At 32.2% G+C, this 21,420-nt stretch overlaps 2 protein-coding genes across 5 annotated transcripts in view; one reads left to right on the forward strand and one right to left on the reverse strand.

Moving 5' to 3' along the window:
- LOC133194159 (plexin domain-containing protein 2-like) overlaps window positions 1-18,915 on the reverse strand; it is a 53,102-nt gene extending 34,187 nt beyond the window's left edge. For all 4 annotated transcript variants that reach the window (XM_061330153.1, XM_061330154.1, XM_061330155.1 and 1 more), the window contains exons 1-2: window positions 18,811-18,915; window positions 437-642 (exon numbers count right to left, since the gene is read on the reverse strand). In XM_061330153.1, the coding sequence (XP_061186137.1) occupies window positions 437-642; window positions 18,811-18,898 (294 nt within the window). In that variant the 5' untranslated portion in view covers window positions 18,899-18,915. The remainder of the gene's footprint in view (window positions 1-436; window positions 643-18,810) is intronic.
- Window positions 18,916-19,420: 505 nt separating this feature from the next.
- Window positions 19,421-21,420, forward strand: part of LOC133194168 (uncharacterized) — a 59,224-nt gene continuing 57,224 nt past the window's right edge. The window contains exon 1 of the mRNA XM_061330167.1: window positions 19,421-19,448. The gene's annotated coding sequence lies outside the window, so the exon portion shown is untranslated. The remainder of the gene's footprint in view (window positions 19,449-21,420) is intronic.

Consider the following 21,420-nt stretch of genomic DNA (forward strand, 5'->3'; position numbering starts at 1 on the left):
TATCTATCACTTGCTCTAAATACTGTGAGGTAGTATATATCTACCACTTGCTCTAAATACTGTGAGGTAGTATATATCTACCACTTGCTCTAAATACTGTAAGGTAATGTATATCTACCACTTGCTCTAAATACTGTGAGGTAGTGTATATCTATCACTTGCTCTAAATACTGTGAGGTAGTATATATCTACCACTTGTTCTGTAAACTGTGAGGTAGTGTATATCTATCACTTGCTCTAAATACTGTGAGGTAGTATATATCTACCACTTGCTCTAATTACTGTGAGGTAGTATATATCTACCACTTGCTCTAAATACTGTAAGGTACTGTATATCTACCACTTGCTCTAAATACTGTGAGGTAGTATATATCTACCACTTGGTCTAAATACTTTGAGGTAGTATATATCTACCATTTGTTTTATTTATCCCTACCTTTTGTTCGGTATAATTAGGTGTGGTGGTCGGTTCCTTTGTGGTGGTCGGTAGTGGTGTTGTGGGACTTTTTATTGTAGTGGTGGCTGACTGTGTTGTAGAGCCGCTGCTATTACCACTCTGTCTTTTGTATAGGTTATGGTGTTGTCCAAACGATATCACAGAATCTAAGTCTGGCTCACTGTTATACAGACTGTAGGCTACTCCTACAAAATATATATAATAGCTTGTCTTTTTAATCTTTAAAATATATGCTTTTCTCATTGCCTGAAATTAAAGGCATAGAACTGTAAATCACTTTTTTTTTGCGAGAACTTTATTGTTGTGTAATTACAGTACATGTACATAAATTGGGGTATTCAAAATTTAGCACAATCACTGGGTAGTGGGTATGGAGTTGTTGGCGAAATCATAAATAAGCGATATACATGTCCGTGCCTAAAATTGTATTAATAAATAATTTCTTAGCGGTATTCATGTATTAGCGCTTCGTTGTCTGCACCAAAGCCGCTAAAATATGAAGCCTGCTTTTTAAAGTACACATGCAGTATGTTAGACTGTTTGCTTGTGGAAATTCATTCTCACATATATCTTTATTGTTAATGATTATATACAACAATAACCACATTTCATGAAAATTTTGTCTTGCTTACAAATACCACATACTGTAAACCAACTTTTATTCGTGTGCCAGAAATATCCCCAAGTTTTGCAACTACTCTAACTCATGAATATAATTAAAAGCTGCTAACCATTTATTTTGCTTTGTGTTTGTAGTGAATATTTCCTCAGACGCAAAAATTAATCATCGTAGATTGATTTCAAACTGAAGAATCTCGAATAAAAGATGATGCGAATAATAGTTGGTTTACAGTAGCTATCTCGCAAGAATAAGGTGTCACAAAAATATGGTGATCTACAGTATAGCACTCTGTTTAAAAATGTATTCTTGTTTCTTAATGTGTTAATTAAATCACAATGGCTATAGTCTTGAAAAGTACTTCTAGATGGAGTTTAGGAGTCAAGAGTGGTGTAAATAATGATATAAAACTCTCAAGAGACACCAAAATTCTAAATGCACTTTTTTTTGTTCTTCAGTCAAAATACCGGTATTAAAATAACAGAAAGATAGCTGACTCAGTATAGCAATATACTCCTTCATAAATATATATCCAAATTTAAAGCATATGTCATGCTAATATGATGTTTAATTATTACATCATTTAATGAATTATATTATTCTCCAGAACATGAACTTAAAACCACAATTATGACGTAATCCATAAATTTATTTTAAAGGAACTTTTATATGTATCGTCTGATCTTTAGAAAAAAAATGGTGATGTTTTTGGACCACTCAATCAAATTCTGCTCTGATCATATACAAAACAATAACAAATGTTTTAGGGCATTTAGTCACTTATATGTTTAAAATAATGTTCCTTATGTTTCACAGAACAAGATGTTAATGTTTTAGGGGTTGACAGTTTTTCAAAATTCCAAATAAAATTCAGGAAAATCTTCAAGGTTTTTTTTTTTTTTTTTTTTTACCTTTTTTTGTGGAAACATTACTCAATTTACATTTTATTATAATTTAAATGTGATGCTTCAACTCATCACACTTTGTGCCTCCAAATGAAATATATGCAGATTTTTATGACTTTTAAAACAGCTACTTAAGCCAGGTACGGACTTCAAATTTTACATTGTAAAAAAGAAATTAATTTTCTAAATTTCCTTGAAATAATATCACCTGTTTTTTGCCTTGCTCAGCAAAATTTACTCAACATTGTTGAATTAAATTCAGTGGTTGAAGACGTTACTCATAATTTATGCCAAAAATGTCACTTAAGTTATTTCATAGTTCTCCAATTTAGAGGTCATTTATTATCAGAATTGTAAAGCCTTATGATGAAACAGAGGCTTTTACCATTAGATCTTGCAATAGCCTGAGAGAAAATTTGCATCTAAATTTGATGAAGCATTTCTTTTTTTTAAGTTCTAAAGAATTACGAATTTAGGTGCTAATTGTCCCAAGTTTTATTCAACCAGTCTTAAAGACCAAAAATGAACAAAGTATAGACTTTTGAAAGAATCTAACAGGATAAATTATCTTCTTATTTAAACTATGGTCATAGTGTTCATTGAAATCAAAAATCAATAAATTGAATTCATGCATCTTGATAATTGTCTCCCGCTTTCACAAAAGTGAGGAGACATTAAATCTCATTCATCTGTCAATCTTTCTGCCTGTCCGTCTGTCTGTCTGACATTAAGACAGGGCTTTCATATTTTACATGTATATTACCTGTGAAGACCTTTCCAAATATACTATGATTTTTGACCCCTTGACCTTGAAGTTTGACCTACTTCTCAATAATTTTAAAATATTACTTTTACCTTTCTCATAACTATTGAATTTGGAAAGATAAGGCATTCATATTTGAAAGTGCACTACCTGTGACAAGATGTTTCTAAATGTGCTATGATATTTCACCATATGACCTTGGCCTTCAAGTTTGACCTAATTTTTAAAAGTTGTTGTCATTACTGCAAATTTTAGAAGGAGAGAAGAGAAGGCATTCATATTTGATGTGTGCACTACCTGTGACAAGACGTTTCCAAATCAAATGTACTATGATTTTCAGCCCCATGACCTTGACCTTGAAGTTTAACCTAATTAAAAAAAAAACATTGCTGATAACTTTTGAATGAGAAAAGATTGGGCATTTATATTTGACATGTGCATTACCTGTTTCACTACCTTTCTGAATGCAATCTGGATTTTGACCTTGTGACATTGACCTTCAAGTTTTACCTACAGTCTTTTTCATCTTTTTTACATTGTAATAACTGATTGTGAGATGATAGGGCTTTCAAATTTAGCATGTACATGTACATTACATATGAGAGCACCTTTCAGAAAGGTATATCACTTAAACTTCATGACCTTGACCTAGTACAAGTTTGAAGGACTCACAATCAAAACATTTACAAATTATGCCATAAATAATGGCATTCCAACCACTAAGACACCGAAAGCGGGGGACCATAATTCTTTGAATTTGCTAATGTTCAGCATGTTTAGTTTTTCCTAATCAGATGTGTAGGATGATAAACTTTCTTGAAAAAAAAAAACCCAGACAGATGGACAGGGCACAGTCTTTATCCTTGCATGAACATTAAATTTGTTTCTCTATAATCAGTAGAACTAATATTGACACTAAGTAAATTCCAGCTTAAGAAAAGACTCCACAAAATAAAGGCCTACATGTATATTTATGTATACATTAGTTAAAGATAAAACTGGCTAAAATATGCTAAAGGCTAACCTTAGGTTTACAGTAGTGCACTTGGTGTTTAATACACCAATTTACACATAAATATTTACATAAGGCTCTCATTACAATAAAATTTGAATCCTACAGGGTTTTCACTTCAAATTTTGTATGCATTGCAAGATAGAATTTCTGAAACTTCATCACAATACTTGCATGTATGCATGTATACATATTTCGGCCCATACATGTATGTTATGTTTTTTTCTTTCTTTCAAGATTGTGCACATAAATTAGATAATTATTAATATACAAATGTTGACTGGGGTTGAAGTACACATAGATTATGTTACAGTTAGCACCAAAGAGATGAAATACTGCCGGATGCAGAGCAGAGGGCAATATTTTCGTCACAAGGAGACTAACATAATCTGTGAATGTTGCCCTATAACATGGGCAATAATTGTTTTGTTATATGAAAACCAAAACAAATCAATAAAATAGCATTTTGTTTTGAATAATCAATAAACAATAATCAGTTATTGTTTTATGCCAAATCGTTGTTTTAATGAAAAAAGATCTATTCCCTATGCATTATCTGCAATTTGCTTGTAGACTACATTCTGAGCTAGGATATCCTGCCATGACTGCGTTGTTTTTTTCTTTATTGCGATCAAACAATAACATCAAGTCTTTAATACATGTTTTTTGGAAGTCACAACGGTATCATTTCGTCACAATAAATCAGTCTACAAATCAGAATCAAAATCATTAAAAATGAGAGAAAAACTCTCTTTGCTGGTCAACAGTAAAAATAAATGGCCATCAATATTTTTTGGAGGAACTAGATTATCAATTATGTTGACCGTTTCTTTTTATAGAGAATATAGAGACTTAATTCTTTCCTGAATATAACAATGCAATATATAATAGTTTTATTGCAATATGAGAAAGTTTGGGTTTGCAAGTAACATAAAATTAATGATTCACAGGGAGAAAAAAATCATAAAACTGTCTTTTCATAAAAACCCTTCAAATCAGACTGACGTGCATTTTTTAAAGTGTGTGCGTGTGTTTGTTTTTAATTAATTCAGCTCACATAGGTGTCCTAAATGTGTTTTGTACATAATTATAACTAATGATAATAATAATCAAAGCTTATAAATACAATTCTTCCATCGCAAATATGAACAACAGAAGTTTATAAATGTTCTTTTTTTCTGTCACTGAAATAGTTTAATTACAATATTGCAACGGAAATTTCCGACATCAATTTTAGTTGCAGCTCATATTGCTTTAAGTATATTAAGCAACAGTGACAGCTCTTCAGGAATACTTTGTTGTCTTTTAATGGGTTTTTTTTTCTGGTAAATGCCTAGTATTCTGTGTTGAAAATGAAATATTTACACCTTTATACAATATAATTTTCTCCATGTCCAAAAAAAAATCTCCATTTTTCATTAGTGTATACAGGGTCTTTGAATGTCAAATAATCTGTGTGGTCAAAACTAAACCTTTTGAACATAAAAATATTTGCATAAATGTCTGATCCTATGACTCCCCACTGCATCATGTAAAAAAAATTATATGGTATGTTGAACGTTAGACTCAGGTGAAACGCGCCTCTTTAATTAAGTGATGTATGAATTAACGGCCAACAGCAGACTAATTTCAGACATGTACCTATTACATGTGACCATTCAAATTAATGGACACCATCAGAGAGTCCCCTAGGGTCTATTAGGTCAATGGGTCAATGGTCAAAGGTCAAACATCCCTGGACCTAACTCATCCTCAATTAATACATAAAACATCAGATAGAACTTCTAAAATATAACAAGTACTCCCTATAAAAATATTCTGGATAAGTGGGCTTCTTCACCTTAGAACTTTGTATAAAAAAAATTTACAATTAAAAAAAAAAAGAAATAAAGGAAATGCATGAATCATGATAAGATTTGCCTTAAACTGATATTGTGAGACAGATTTATAAGCAGCAAGATGTAAAAGATCAAACTCCATAAAATTTAACAATCATTTAACTTATTACTATAATTATGGTTAAATCAGTAAATGATAAAAGAGCATGCAAAGGCACAAAACAATTCCATCTATAGTTAGTTTTTTTTTTTTTTATATACAATATAATGTACATGATTTCAGGACCCTGACTATAAATACATTGCACAATAATACACATATCTTATGAATAATCTGACTGTCTATTAATTAACAAGATTAACGAATGATTTAATGACCAGTCTAGCAGTGAGACAGTTGGTGGTTTAGTATGGTGCCCTATTGTTATAATGCAGCCTGTACTTAAACTAACATTTAATGACAATGTCACCTCCGAGTCAATGATGACACGTTATGTGTTAATAGAAAGTAACACAGTGGTGCACCATATTTAACTCCAAATTAATTTTCTAAAATGCATAAAGAATAAGTTATTTACACAGGCCTTAAACCTTAGAATATTCACATAAAACTTTAATGTTAAGAATAAGATAAAAACTGTAAAAGAATCGAGTATATATATAGCTACAAAAATACAAGAGGCCCAAGGGCCTTAACGGTCACCTGAGTATAATACAACAATTTAGAGAATCCATAGAGTATGAAATGAACTGAAAAGTGAAGCTTTGTTGCCCAAAAGCAAGAAAAATAGGGTGATCAGGTTCAACAAAATAAATAGTCTAGTGTTCATTAACAGTTCATAAATTAGGTTCTAATCTGTTCCCCATTTATCACTATCACCATACAGTATATTAACAAACTATCAATGCTTCTGTACTATTTTAATTCCTTGTTGAAATCTCTTACACTAGATGAAATCCCGCGCAAGCGCGGGGAATTGAATTTATACCACAACCGACAGAAAAAAATCTAATAATACATATATTGTAGTTTCTACTGACAGCCTACAGGCTTATAGTAGGAAGAAATACTTCGTTCAAAATCCCGCATGAAGTAGAAGTACGTCTCCAACACCCCCCCCCCCCAACCCCCCCTTGTAAAACTTAAATAACAATATCATTAATTGACGTTTATTGTGAAACCTGTTTTATACTACGTTATGGATATTGTATATACTATGTAATGGATATTGTACTTCAGATGCTCTTATTTCATTTCCGTCAAGAATAAAAGCAGTGAATATGCACATTTTACTGAGAAATAGATTTTTTTTTGTTTGGTAAATATTCACAGGTACTCAAGGGGCTTGGTTTATAAATATGTATGTACCTTATTGATATGTAAAAACTGCACCTTTCTTCTTTTTGTGTACATATCAATAAGGTACATACATATTTATAATCCAAGACCCAAGAACCTGTGTAAAAATTACCTTTTATATAACGCCCTGTGAATGCACTGGCGGACTTAGAGGGGGCCCATCCCCCCTCCCGTTTTGTGTCCAAAATATACATAAAATTTAATAAATCAATTTTTTTGGTGTGTCCGTGGGCACCTACCCCAACCCCAAATTGCCCCCCCCCTTTCAAGATTCCAATATACGCCACTGGAATAGGCCGAGTATTTGATACAAAAGACTGTATTAAAAAAAGAAATGTATTGATTAAAGCACAAAATTTTACAGCATAACTGTAATTGAATAATGCCTTATTCATTAATATTCTCTTTTCATGTAGGCAAGTTTATTACGTAGTACAAATTGTACTTCCGTTGTATCCGTTGCGACGATGCTCTCAGTGAGGAATATATACAAATTTTACCGATAAATTTATTAGGAAAACCTACTACATATATGTAATAGTCTTTCGATATATAAATATATTCACAGCTTACAGTGTTATCAATGATTTACCACTGTTTCAATGACCATTCACACAAAAGTTTTTTTTATGTTAAAGCAGATATAATCGCCTCGTTTTTCTTTTAAACATCGGGCTCGATGCTATATGGTGTTCTAGAAGTTTCCGTCAATATTACGATCGGTGAATGACGAAAATAGTTTGCAGATTTTCCTTTTTAATCAGTTATCACAACTTATTTCTTTTATATCATTTAAATCAAGTTTTGACTGAATAATTAAGTAATGACTTTTAATGAAATAAATAAACGATTGCTTGTTGTCAGTTTCATTAAAAAATTGCCAGTAACTTAGATCCGCCAACCGGAAACGCCACCGTTCTCACGTTTTTGCTATTTCATGACTGTTTATAGAAAATAAAAGTAGACTTTTAATTTTATGTACGATACTTACAATGCAAGTGAAATCTAAATATAGTTTACGGACATCATCTTGTATCGTGTGTATTCTTAGAGGAGTAAGTAAGAACTCTGGTTCACCCGTTTCGGAGTTTATTTGCAAAATTTATTAATTTATAAGTATAGATTGGACTCTCTTGGTCTTTGATGAACATTGAATAAGACAAGTTATTTTTGTCTCATTTTTATTTATCTATTACTTACAAGTCTACCTGATCATTAAAACTATGAAAGTACTTTTTGTATTATACAATAAAAAATCTTGCAAAATTCTCTTATTCTATTAACCTTTCAAGTACATTATTTACAGTGACTAATTATCAAAAGTAAATGGCAAAGGGGAATAACTCCCCTCAGTAGAATACAAATTAATAGAGCCTTGGCCAGGACCAGAACACTTGACAAAATGGCCCAGATGTTTAAAAATATTTATTAAAACTTTTACTCTTTTTGCCTCTGATATGCCCAGGTGCAGAGAAGATTTTCAAAGAAATAATGCAGTTTTTACTACAGATTCACTACATTATCAATAGAGCCCCCCAGCCCCCCCCCCCCTCCCATCTCCACCGAGAAACACCAGAGTCTCTCACCCTGGGACCAGAAGTTTATTCATCATACATGTAAGTAATCACTTTGTTTATCTGATTAACACTAAGGAGCAGACAGGATTATTTAACAGAATTAATGCATTTTCACTACATTATCAAGAGCCCCACCCTTACACCAGCACATCTGACCCAGGGGTCATGCAATTCACTACTCTGGAAGAAGTAATCATGCTCATCATAACTATACACTTAGCTTCTTTGCTTTTTAACCAGAAGCAGAAAAGAATATTTTAAGAGAAATTTTGTTTTTCACTATATAATCAATAGAGCCCCCCCCCCCCTTTTCACCAGAACCCTTGACCCTGGGGCCATGAAATTCACAATTTTGGAAGGGGCATACTTGCGTATCATAACAATGTACTAATAGTTTGTTTAAATAATACCCAGGCGCAGAGAAGAAGATTTTTAAAGAAATAATTCACCTTCACTATAGGATATATATGGCCCCGCCCTAGCACCAGAACCCCTGTACCTGGGGCCATGAATTTCATAATTTTGGAAGAAGCATCCTTGCTTATCATAACAATGTACTTAATTTGTTTAAATAATACCTAGGAGTAGAGAAGATTTTTAAAACATTAATGCATTTTCACTATATAATAAATAGAGCCCCACCCTAACACCAGAACCCCTGATCCAGGGTCCATGAAATTCACAATTTTGGAAGAGGCATCCTTGCTTATCATAACTATGTATTTAATTTGTTTAAATAATACCCAGGAGTAGAGAAGATTTTTTAAGCATTAATGCATTTTCACTATATGATTTATATAGCCCAGCCCTAGCACCAGAACTCTTGACCCTGGGGCCATGAATTTCACAATTTTGGTAGAGTCACCCTTGCTTATCATAACTATGTATTCAATTTGTTTCAATAATACCCAGGAGTAGAGAAGAAGATTTTCAAAGAAATAATGCACTTTCACTATATGATTTATATAGCCCTGCCCTGACACCAGAACCCCTGCCCCTGGGGCTATGAATTTCACAATTTTGGTAGAGTCACTCTTGCTTATCATAACTATGTATTCAATTTGTTTAAATGATACCCAGGAGTAGAGAAGAAAATTTTCAAAGAAATAATGCACTTTCACTATATGACCTATATAGCCCCGCCCTAGCACCAGAACCCCTGACCCTGGGGCCATGAATTTCACAATTTTGGTAGAGTCACTCTTGCTTATCATAACTATGTATTCAATTTGTTTCAATAATACCCAGGAGTAGAGAAGAAGATTTTCAAAGAAATAATGCACTTTCACTATATGATTTATATAGCCCCGCCCTAACACCAGAACCCCTGACCCTGGGGCCATGAATTTCACAATTTTGGTAAAGTCACTCTTGCTTATCATAAATATGTATTCAATTTTGTTCAATAATACCCAGGGGTAGAGAAGAAGATTTTCAAAGAAATAATGCACTTTCACTATATGATCTATATAGCCCCGCCCTAGCACCAGAACCCCTGACCCTGGGGCCATGAATTTCACAATTTTGGTAGAGGGCTCAATGCTTATTACAATCATGTCAACAGTTTGACTGCTTGATGTCCAGGAGTAAAGAAGAAGATTTTTAAAGATTGCATTAATTTTGGTGGTTTTAGCCCCACCCCTCAGACCCCAGGGGGGCAGGGACCATGAAATTCACAATTTTTGTCCCCCTTCACCCATAGATGCTATATGCCAAAATTGGCTGAAATTGGTTGAGCGGTTTCAGAGAAGAAGCTGAAAATGTTTAAATGTTAACGCACGACGCACGTCGCACGACGGACGACGCACGACGACGGACAAAAACGGATAGCAATAGGTCACCTGAGTGACTCAGGTGACCTAAAAAGTTATTGTACCTGAGTCCATAAGTCATAATTAATATTCATCAACCAAAAAAAATGAAAATCTTAATTATGTTCCCCAAACAAAGTTTGGGAACATACTGCTTTACTTTTTAGTCTAATTAATTATCAATCATCTTACAAGTCATGCGATGATACACAGAATACCTGTAATTATACAACTTGGAATTTCTGTGCATTTTAAGAAGATGGTATTCATCAAATTTTCAAAAAATTTTTTATTTTATTAAAAGAAAAAAGCTAAATATGTGTGAATAGAAATTCCATCTATTAAACAAATTTTCACTTATTTTTTCTTGTTTGCAGAGCTTTTGAGTGTTGTTACATCAGACAGAGCATTTAAGAAATTTTGCAATACCTGTTTACTTGTAAATTATTAAAGGAATGTTTAGAAATGTCTAATCGAGTTAGAATTACAAACCGTGTGTTAGATAATGTTTTACAAATGTCATGTTTAGCCTTGAGGATACCGACTATCAGGTCCAGAAAACAGTCAAGATCACACAACTGATTACTATGTTAAAAAATTATTCCTCTTTTAAACTTTGTTCAGATAGAGAGAGAGATAATTTAATGATTATAGAATTTAATGAAGAATGTTTCAAATGTATAAATAAGTAAAAATATTTAAATCAATATAAAGAGTATCAAGTTTTTTATTATTCAATTATTCTAAGAAAAATGAAGAAAATATCTTATTAAGTACTTATTTTTAAACTGATGAAGACACATACACAAAACACATGGAAAAGATATTGTTTTACCATGTTTACGGTAACCAAATAAGGTGCATTTCTGACCCACAGGAATTCAGATTTACAAAAGTGTCTATGTTCTTCAACAAAATATATGTTATACAACTAGGAAGTTTGACAGTTTAAAAAAAACCCTAAATATTATACAATGTATACCCGCAATACAAGACCAAATAACCAAAAACGTGACTGTTAAGTCATCATTGCCTATTTTATTTCTCTCATGCATAATATCTTAAATTTCCACCCTGAGTCGCACAATGTTTATTGAATTAAGTCATGTGGTATGTTTAGGTTTGGAGTCATTGGACTTTGACAAATATTTCGCGTACCTTTTATCTTTTTTTCAAACGTTTTAATCTTCAAAATGTTTCAACCTTTAAGCTCCATTTCACTTTTTAATGGCTAAAGCATGTACTATATAAATGAAAAACGTGATAAAAGCAACTCAGCATGATACAGGAAAAAAATAACACAGTTAGTTTCTAGATTTTAGAATCACTTTAGAAGGTTTAAGTAATGGGACAAACATCGATTGCTGATCTACAAATATAGGACAATATACTAAGGGAGACTTGCTAAAAGGTATACATGAATTATTAACATTGAAAAGAGAAAGTCATAGCGAGAGAAAAATATCCATTATTAGCAATCTCTTCCATTTAACAAAACCAACAACAAATCAAAGTACTGAAAGTACTACTACGAGTTGATGGTATTGATTATATAATGTTTAAATGAGTAGAGATCTCTAATCCATATTTGGATTATGTGATATTATGTGCAATGATGAAAACTATCACTTAATCTTTTCTTTTTGTTTTCTTTGAGAAATAAAATTGTATCATTTTATTTCCACCTTTTCTATCATGCATTTTTAATATATTTGTATTTTTTTAATATCTACTAGAATGTATAATAATTTATCACAAATCGAACCTTTAAATATAGAAAACAAATACAATGTAATACTAATTCAGGCGCGGATCCAGGATTTTTTTCCAGGGGTGGGGGAGGGGGGGGGGGGTCCACCCCAGTGAAAAAAATTTCCAACCCAAAAATTTCTTGACAAGCAAAACAAAAAACAAAAAACAAAAACAAAAAAACAACAAACTAAAATCCATTTCCAAATCGTGAAAAACACCTATTTCGTGGTGGTGATGGTGGGGTCCACGTTTTCAGGGGGGGGTGGGGGTCCAATGTCTTTTTTTTTTTTGCTTCAGTATATACTTTTAGTAACTCTGCAAATTCCAGGGGGGTCCCCCCCCCCCCGGACCCCCTCTAGATCCGCGTATGTAATTAGTTTTGGGATTTTTTGTAAAATGATAATGTAGCTTGCATTTAAAGTAATTTGTATTTTTACAAAATATTAAAGGATACTACCATTATTGAAATGGTCACAGAGCACAGAATATCATCATTAAAACTACCGGGAACAGTTTTTGGGCACTCAATATCATTTGACAGAAATATTATATATCAAGTAACTAGAAATTTCACATAGGGAAAAATGGCACAACTGTTGTATAAAATCATATTACAGAACTAAAACAACTCCTAAATAGACAAAAACAAGAAAACGCTTTAAACACACATATCTCAAACTAATTGGCAAAACCTACAATAGTATTACAAGTAGGGAATTATTACTTGCAAATAGCGCAAATTGAATTATTTCATTAACATGCTCATTGAATATTTTCACTGCTTTCTTAAATTGACAAACAATTTGACATTTTCAACGCATGTCAATATATTCCAATTCTCGTGATTAAGCCAGGCTTAAAATTCATATCTTTTACTTTCATTTATATGTATATTACATAATTCAATTTTCTTGATTTAGTTACTATTGAAATTCAACTCTTTGTCTTTCAAAATTTACATGCACATATTATAATTCAATTTTCTTGATTTAGCCACTCTTGATATTCAGCACCCTGTCTTTTATGATCATTGATATGCACAATGAATATTTTAATTATCTTGATTTAGCTACTCTTGAAATTCAACTTCTTGACTTTTAACTGAAATGAGCATTTTATATGTCATTTCGTTTGGTTTAGTCACTCTTGAAATAAATATAACAACTTGACTTTAATTGATATGCACATTTTATACATCATTTCTCTCGGTTTAGCCTTTCTTGAAATTCAACTACTTGACTTTCATTGATACATGTGTGCACATTTAATATTTCAATTCTTTCGGCTTTTCGACTGAAGACTTTAAATTCATCACAATGACATGATATTGACTATTTACATGATCTATCTACTCTTGAATTAATTTGATTTCTTGATCTCTTCACATTTATAAATATGCATTTCACATTTAATTTATCAACAACACCCGCTTAATTTTTTTTGTTTTCGTTTTTATTTATTGCCTTCACAGTACTAATTCACTTTATCACATGGTCAGCATCTGATAGCAAAACACAGCTGGGCATATTAAAGGAAACCACTTTCCAGTGTAGTGCCGACAATTAATGACAGGCGTAGTAAGTGACCATTGCTGTATTTAAAGCTTGCTGCGAAACAGATCTAGATTTTAGAAGACGGGAATTCTTAACACTGTTTTTAACAAGGAAAAAGAAATTGGAACACAAAGTTGTCCGCTGATGAAAAAATCTAACACTTTAAGCAATCGAAATCTTTTATTTCTTGCACAAGAAATAAGAACTATAATTTCAATTTTTTTTTTTTCAACTGGTACAGCTCATTTCTTCCGTTTGAGATTAGTAATTGGTTTACTTCGATCTTCTTTACTGCAAACTCCTCGCTTTGTTTACAAACATAGGCAGTGTTCTCTGTGTTGAACGATTCATCACAAGCGCGGGCAAACTGTTCATTAGCATAACAGCGCAAGAATTTTAGTTTACTTATATACCACCAGCACGTCAATCTTGTAAAAATAACCTGGTTTGTACAATGTTCAATTTTGTGAATTTTCTTTAAAAGTCTGTTTTCAAAATACTTCTTATTATATAAACATTTATTGATTTATAAATCAAAGCTTTGTTTGCTCGACATGTCACTTTTGTTGACCGCTGTCCCTAACACTATTTTCTCTAGCGGATAGACAAAAATTCCATTAAAATCAATAATAAAATATATAAGTTTATATACACTTCAAAGCATATCAGGAAACATATTCTTGTTCTGTAGATTATGAAAATTGTAAATAAACCAATATTATACAAGAACCCGTACGCAAAGTACTCAAACGAAAATGTGATTAGTTTCGATACATTAGGGAATCCCTTACAAGTCACATAACATGAGTTGATACCATCAACTCGTAAAAATACAGCTAGCTATATATTAACTGAAGTGAGGTCCCCTAACTGTTTGACTTCACATAATCACAGTGTTACAGCATCTGACAATATGACAAACATTTATCATTATGTACATGCACTTTTAATCTATAACAATTATAAATTTCAATAGGTTTCAGTTGGTAGCTATAGATTAAATATATCTAAAAATATGAATGTTACACAAATAAGAAAATAAATAAATAAATTATGTCAAATCTCCAAATCTGCATAAATGTGAAATATCTTCATTTTGATTTCATATTTATTCAGTGCATGATTATGGACATACAATGTAAATCACTCTACTGCATGCAAGTCTTCTGATCAATTTATTCCATTCATAAACAAAAAAAAAAAATTGACAGTGTAAACTGTGAACATGAGCGAGGTAGATAGTAAATCATTAATTCAACACATGATCCTTCACCCACCTAAGAATTACACAATAATAATGTATGCCAAATAAACAATACAAAACAGGGTGTGTCCCCTGTTAAGTTTATCTGCATTATCATTCAAGGCAACTTTGACAAAAACCATACCCCCCATTCAATTCCTCTCCTAATACAACACTTGTACATTCCTTTTGGCTTCCCCCCTCCCTTTTATGTTGCCATACAATGTGATTCTCTCCTCATCGTACCCCCAGCTGACATATTTCATACAAAATCCTATAGATTGTTTGTAAACAAAACAGATTCCCGGCCTCAGTGCTCCGATTCCTGCAGTGTTCTGTCACTCATCGTGATCCTCTGCCAAACTGTAGCAGAGAATTCTAAATCTACAGCTAAACTGACAAATATTAACAGACAACGGAGGGAGAGAGATATGTATTGTATTGCTTGCAAGGAAAATATACATTGTTTCCAGAAAATATAAGCACATCTGGCCTAGAAAAAAGCTACTGTAACATTATGTTTAACGAGACTGGCAAAATCGGCATCCTTGAGTTTCCTTGAATGTGTTGTTACATTTATATGCATAACTGCCAGGCACACATTTGTTCAACCTGTCGACTCTGATTCGTATACTTTAACTGTATGCACCATGTACTATGCTAATTGCACTATTATCTACAGAAATACTTTATCATTAATAACGAAGCTACTCCATCTCACAAACCAGAATCCATCTTACTCTGGTGTTGTATGCATCATATTGTCTCCACTCCAATAACCACCCCTCCCATTATTAGTGCACATGAACTACCTACATATCACATCTATGCTGTGATTATTTTTCCTATACCAATAGACTCAGAGCTGTACGAATTTTGTGTTTTCCATTTTGCATACAAAATAGAATTAGTTTCTTCTGGAATTGATACTTTTTTAAAAATAATCATAAAAATTCTGAAAATCATATTCATCGATCATCAAAGGAAAAAAAACAGAACTTTTAAGAAACGATCAAAGATAGTGCAGCCATCCTGAATACCTAGCTAACTCTCTCATTCATCAGATCTGTTCAGTGAAGCTGTTTTTACATCAAAAAAAGTCCTCCCTAATTTGATAAATTGTTCATGTCTGTCCTATGATCCAACAAAGAAATCAACACAACTCTCTTACTTCCACTGTAAGTAACCTCTTCAACATGATCATACGTGAGATATATCTCTAGGCTTCACCTCTGTTCTTTATAATCTAATTTTCACCTAAATAATGCAAGTCAACACAATTTTATGTTTAGACAATACAATCTTTTTAATTAAAATGCTAATTAGGTCAGTGACCTTATGCCGGAGGAAACCAATGTTTTGAGACACAGTTTTATAAAAAAAAAAAAATTTTCCTAAGTACATTTATGTTTATGTATTGAATGTTACCAGAATCATAGCTCTTTATTATAATCTCTGATCATCATGGATTTCATAATTCACAATGTATGTCAAATGCGTCACCAGTTATAAAACACCTAAAATGCATGCATTTCAATTTTTTTCCCAGAAATTCAAATACAATTGCTAGGAGAGGAAAATTAAAGGAGACCAAAATGATCAAAGTGAATTCTAAAAATTATATCAATATGTACATTTTACTTTTATTTGAATTTATGGGCTATAGTCCAGGTTCTCTAAATGTACTGAATACTTTAACATTTATGAAGGTTGAATTAAATAGCAGTGAAGTGTAATTTTGTGATATATATAATCTTTTCCATAGCCTCATGCAAAAGTTTAAAATGTAGGACAAAGTAATATTTAAGTGAGTAAAAAAAAAAACTTTATATGAGCACCTTAGTCCTTCATACAGAATCAAGCTTTAAGTTATAAAATGAAAATCTTTTTCTATTAGCACTTTAAATGTTTTCCATGGATTCTAGATTTTGAAGCAATTGAAATAAATTGAAAAAGAAACTTGTACGTTGAACCATGAGCATGATGATATATATTGCAAAATTAATTCAATTGATCATTCCTAGAATAGTAATGAGTACCGGGTCAATAGTTCAATACTATAATTATATATTTAATTCAAATATGTGTAAAGCACACTAATGTATAAATACATGTATCTTATAAAATTTGATTTATTCAGGTAATTGAAAATATTCTTCATTCATATTTTAATGAATATCTATTTTTATTATTATCTTTATACAAATCTGTACTTTGTGACAAAAGTTAGCAGGTGGCTATTGGACTGTCTGACTACCCAGATAACTTGACATATTTAGTTTTAGTAAAGGTACATCCAACTGACTCAGTTTCCTGATCTCGGTGACATGAGTGATCTACTTCAACTCTCCAATACAGGATATCCTTCTACGTTTAAGACACTCAAAGTGATAAATGATTCAAGTGCATTTTATCCTTTAATTAATACTGTTAACAATGTTACCATGGTCCAAGCATTTCTACAGATATAAAATAGGGTTTCTGGAGAAAAATTATACAGTGACAGAAAAATGTTTCAATATTTACTTTGGTCTCTTGTTGTAGATTTTTACTGTTCATGCAGAAATACTGAAATTATTGATCTATGAATTATGTTTAGTTTGTGTTATGTTTGTGGATTCCAACTTATTGGTTAATTATTTATTACGGTCAAAGAAGAATTCAAAACTGAAAATGTGTTATAACTGAAGGGTTAAGATCAAGTTTTAATCTTGTGTAAGCTCAGTCCTAATGCCAAGTTTTACCTGTAAAACACAAACTCAGTAGACCATGAAAAAACTGAATTAGGACAATGAATTTCTTAAAACTACTTCCTTAGTTCTTTGAAATAAATATTTACATTACACACTGGGTATTGCTGATCAAGTATTGATCTGCCTTTGAGCCTGAATGTCTTTAGAAATTCCACATTGTACAAGAATTTCTAGACAAGGAAGAACATTTTGAACAAGAGTACCAAAATATGTGTATTTGAATTCTTGTGATTTACTTTCTCTGCATTCCCTTCCCCTTCAAGTACCCCCTCTCCCTTAATAATAATAGTCTAATAATCTCTTTGTCTACATAGACTATATTTTCATGTTTCCAATTTATTCATCTCCATTGGGATTTGATAAATATACTGCCCTGTTAACAAAGTAGAGAGGGGTTTTGCAATACATACCACAGAATGATATTGATTTTTAGCATTCCTTATAAAATGGCAATAAAAAACAATGTCAAGTGAGTATCATGATAAATGGTGTATCAACAAAAACATTGAGAGTTTAAACACTATATACTAATATTAAGAAATACTTGATAGGACATTATCTATAGTTACAGATAAACACATAATTAAATTATTATATTTATTGATAATTTCTAATGTAATCTAATAATCCCATTTATGCATCATGGATGCATTTACAAATTACAATACCTGTAACCATATCACATTCATAAATAGTCATCTTAAAAATGACATCAAATTTTACCTACAGTACAGCTTAAATCTGGAATATTAATGATTTCAATACCTGACTGGACTGAGTAACAACAAAAAAAAATTAATAATTGTACACCATATATGTATGAGAGAAAGAGAATGGGGGCATTTTTTAACTTTCAGTATGTTTCTATTACGTTCTGTTTTTTACTGTAATCGAGAAAATTCTAGTTAAATGATCACAGAGTAACTTAAAAACCGAGAAAACTAATTAATAAGTGTATGAAGAATGAATATTAATTACTTTTACTCATTAGTGGTCAACAATTTTGACAGAACAGCATCATTTCCGCATCAATAAGCATGCATACCTAATGATTACATAAATTTCAGGTAAAATCTCCAGGTAAAAAGTGAATTTCGCCGGCCCAGCAAAATTTCGATTTTAAAAAATTGACTTAGCACTAGAATGAAATTATTACGAAAGGCTTACCTTCAGAAAAAGTTAATTCCACTTGTGAACTAATGAAAAATGTTACTATTACAACTGATTCGAGGAGAACCCACCGAGTTGTCGCCATGTTGTTTGTAATTTACAAAATCTCGGGAATTCCCCCGAGATCATATCGAGATCTACCAAATTTAGACGAATGAGACGAAGAATCTCATTGGTCGAAATGAAACAACAAGGACAGCGTATGGGAAATTCAACTTGTCGGATGCTGAGGGAAAAACAAACTATTTATTGTGAGTATTCTGCCTTTTAAACATCACATTCGTAGTTACTTAGAAGTAAAAAATGAGATGAAATAATAATATAACCAGCTAATACACGAAGAACATATTGTATACGAAAATTAATGTTGCGAACAGCCTGTCAGTGCCTGTATATCTATTGCAAATACAATGCCATTCTCATAATAAATTTAAGATCGATCCTGTTGATAATCTCCTACATTCTTTAGGTATGTTTAATTTGAAGTTGAAGTTGTGAATATGAAATACCTGAATGTAGTACATGTACGTGTGTATATATTGCTTTTTATTCAAATTGTGTTAATTTATCCTACAGTTGATCTTCCAGGGGAATTAACCTACCAAGGAACATTTTTCTGAGGCAGACATAGAATGGTAATATATTAGTATATCTTCAAAATTTGTTTCTAGTTAAAAGTTAAGCTAGGGAAAGTTTCCAGATATGTATAACTATGGTAGATAGACATCTCAGCCCAAAGACACCTCGGCCTGTCATGCTTGACATCTCAGCTAGGGTTGGATACCGGTACTCGGTACCAATACCGTACCGAATAGTTACTTCAAAAATACCGGTAAAATACCATTTCATTTAATACCGGTACTAATAACGGTATTTCTCAATCTTTGAAACATTTTAATACATTCAAAATGACTTTTAAAAAAGAGGTTCCAGACTCGCTAAAATAAAATTCTCCGCGCATTGAAAGGGTAGGCTATTTATCGAAATGGATGCTTAGTACGATACTTGCTTTTGACTGCCGATATTCGAGGTAAATCAATACTGAAAAATTAAAAAAAATCACATTAATCGTGTTTTAATTTTATTTATAAAAACTGATAATAACTGTAAATAAAAAATGCAAAATATCGCAAAAATGTGATGTGCATCTCTATCGATTCCATTTTAATGTTTTGTCATTTAGTGCGACCAAACAGAATGGGTCATGGCAAGTGGCAACTGGGTGAAGCGGTCAGCTGTATCTAGTTAGATTAATTTGTTTGAGATTCAATTTATTTGTTTTGTTGATGATTTATTAAAAGATTGAAATATAACATAGTTTATAGGCTCATTTTAGATTATATCATTGAATGGTTGAAGACTGGTGAAAGCACATTTGTTATAAAATGAGCCCTCATTCTCATTCATCGAGATATAGTACCGTATCGTTAAAAATACCGTATCGTTTTAAAAATACCGGTATGGTATCGTACCGTTTCATCCTTAACGGTATCCAACCCTAATCTCAGCCCTGACTAGATAGAATGTTCTATCGTTAAAATGATATTGTCCTACTTTTAACGATAAAATTCGTTCCATGTATTGGCAATTTTGCAAAATAAACACGGGCGATAACTCGGAACTCTGCATTTTCTGTGTACAATCCAGAGAGTACCAAATGTCAACATGGCGTTAAATCTGAAGCGATGAAAAAAATGTTGAGAAAGTGAGTTGAATTTTCATATTTATATGGATTATTTTTTAGGTTAAAAGGCATATACAGTCTCAAAAAGGTTTGTTATGATTAATTTGGTAGTTATTTTCAGTGCAACTCCTTTAGTATTCTTCAAAATCATTTCGGAGTGGATCCACTCTGATTTGCTACATTGCAAGTATATGGGACGTATTATACATGTAACTGTGGTGAAGGCTTGTCCCAGGACACAGTTAAATTATTCTTAATAGGCCCTGACAGGTCGGCCCAAAATTGTTGTCTGCTCGTAAATTTTAAACCCCAGGGCTGGACATTAACTTTTTTTCCTACTTGTCCATTCGGACAAGTGACCAAGACATTTACTTGTCCGAACTTCAACTTCACTTGTCCGAAAAAAATTTTTAATAAAGATCTAATACTGTCAACTTGAAAACTAAAATGAATTCCATTACATGTGCTTGATTGATTCATGATGTTATTGATAAATACAACAAACACATAACACAAAATTTTATCTAGACTTTCTGTCCTAACAACAACATAAATGGGACTGTCAACATCAAACAGAATCCATACTTCATAAATTCCATGCCTTAATTTGCAGTAGTATGCAATTAGTAAACTTCGATCCCAATCAAGTGTGAACTCAACTACATAGTGATCCATATTGGAATCTAAGTTCGGTATTAGGAACATATTACTTCCGTCTTTGAACTTCAGTACCGGTAAACGTTCGACAGTCATTCTTTTTATTATTTTGAGACTTCTTTACATTTAAATGCACTTGTCCAATCGGACAAGCGCCCAGCAATATTCACTTGCCCTTAATTTTTTTTCACTAGTACCGGACAAGCGTTAATGTCGAGCCCTGAACCCCTGTTGTCACCAATACCAAAGGATGCGCCGCAGCATTT

This window comes from Saccostrea echinata, unplaced genomic scaffold (assembly GCF_033153115.1).
Source record: "Saccostrea echinata isolate AGI-Se365-2 ecotype Australia unplaced genomic scaffold, CSIRO_AGI_Sech_v1 ptg000028l, whole genome shotgun sequence".
Classification (NCBI taxonomy): domain Eukaryota; kingdom Metazoa; phylum Mollusca; class Bivalvia; order Ostreida; family Ostreidae; genus Saccostrea; species Saccostrea echinata.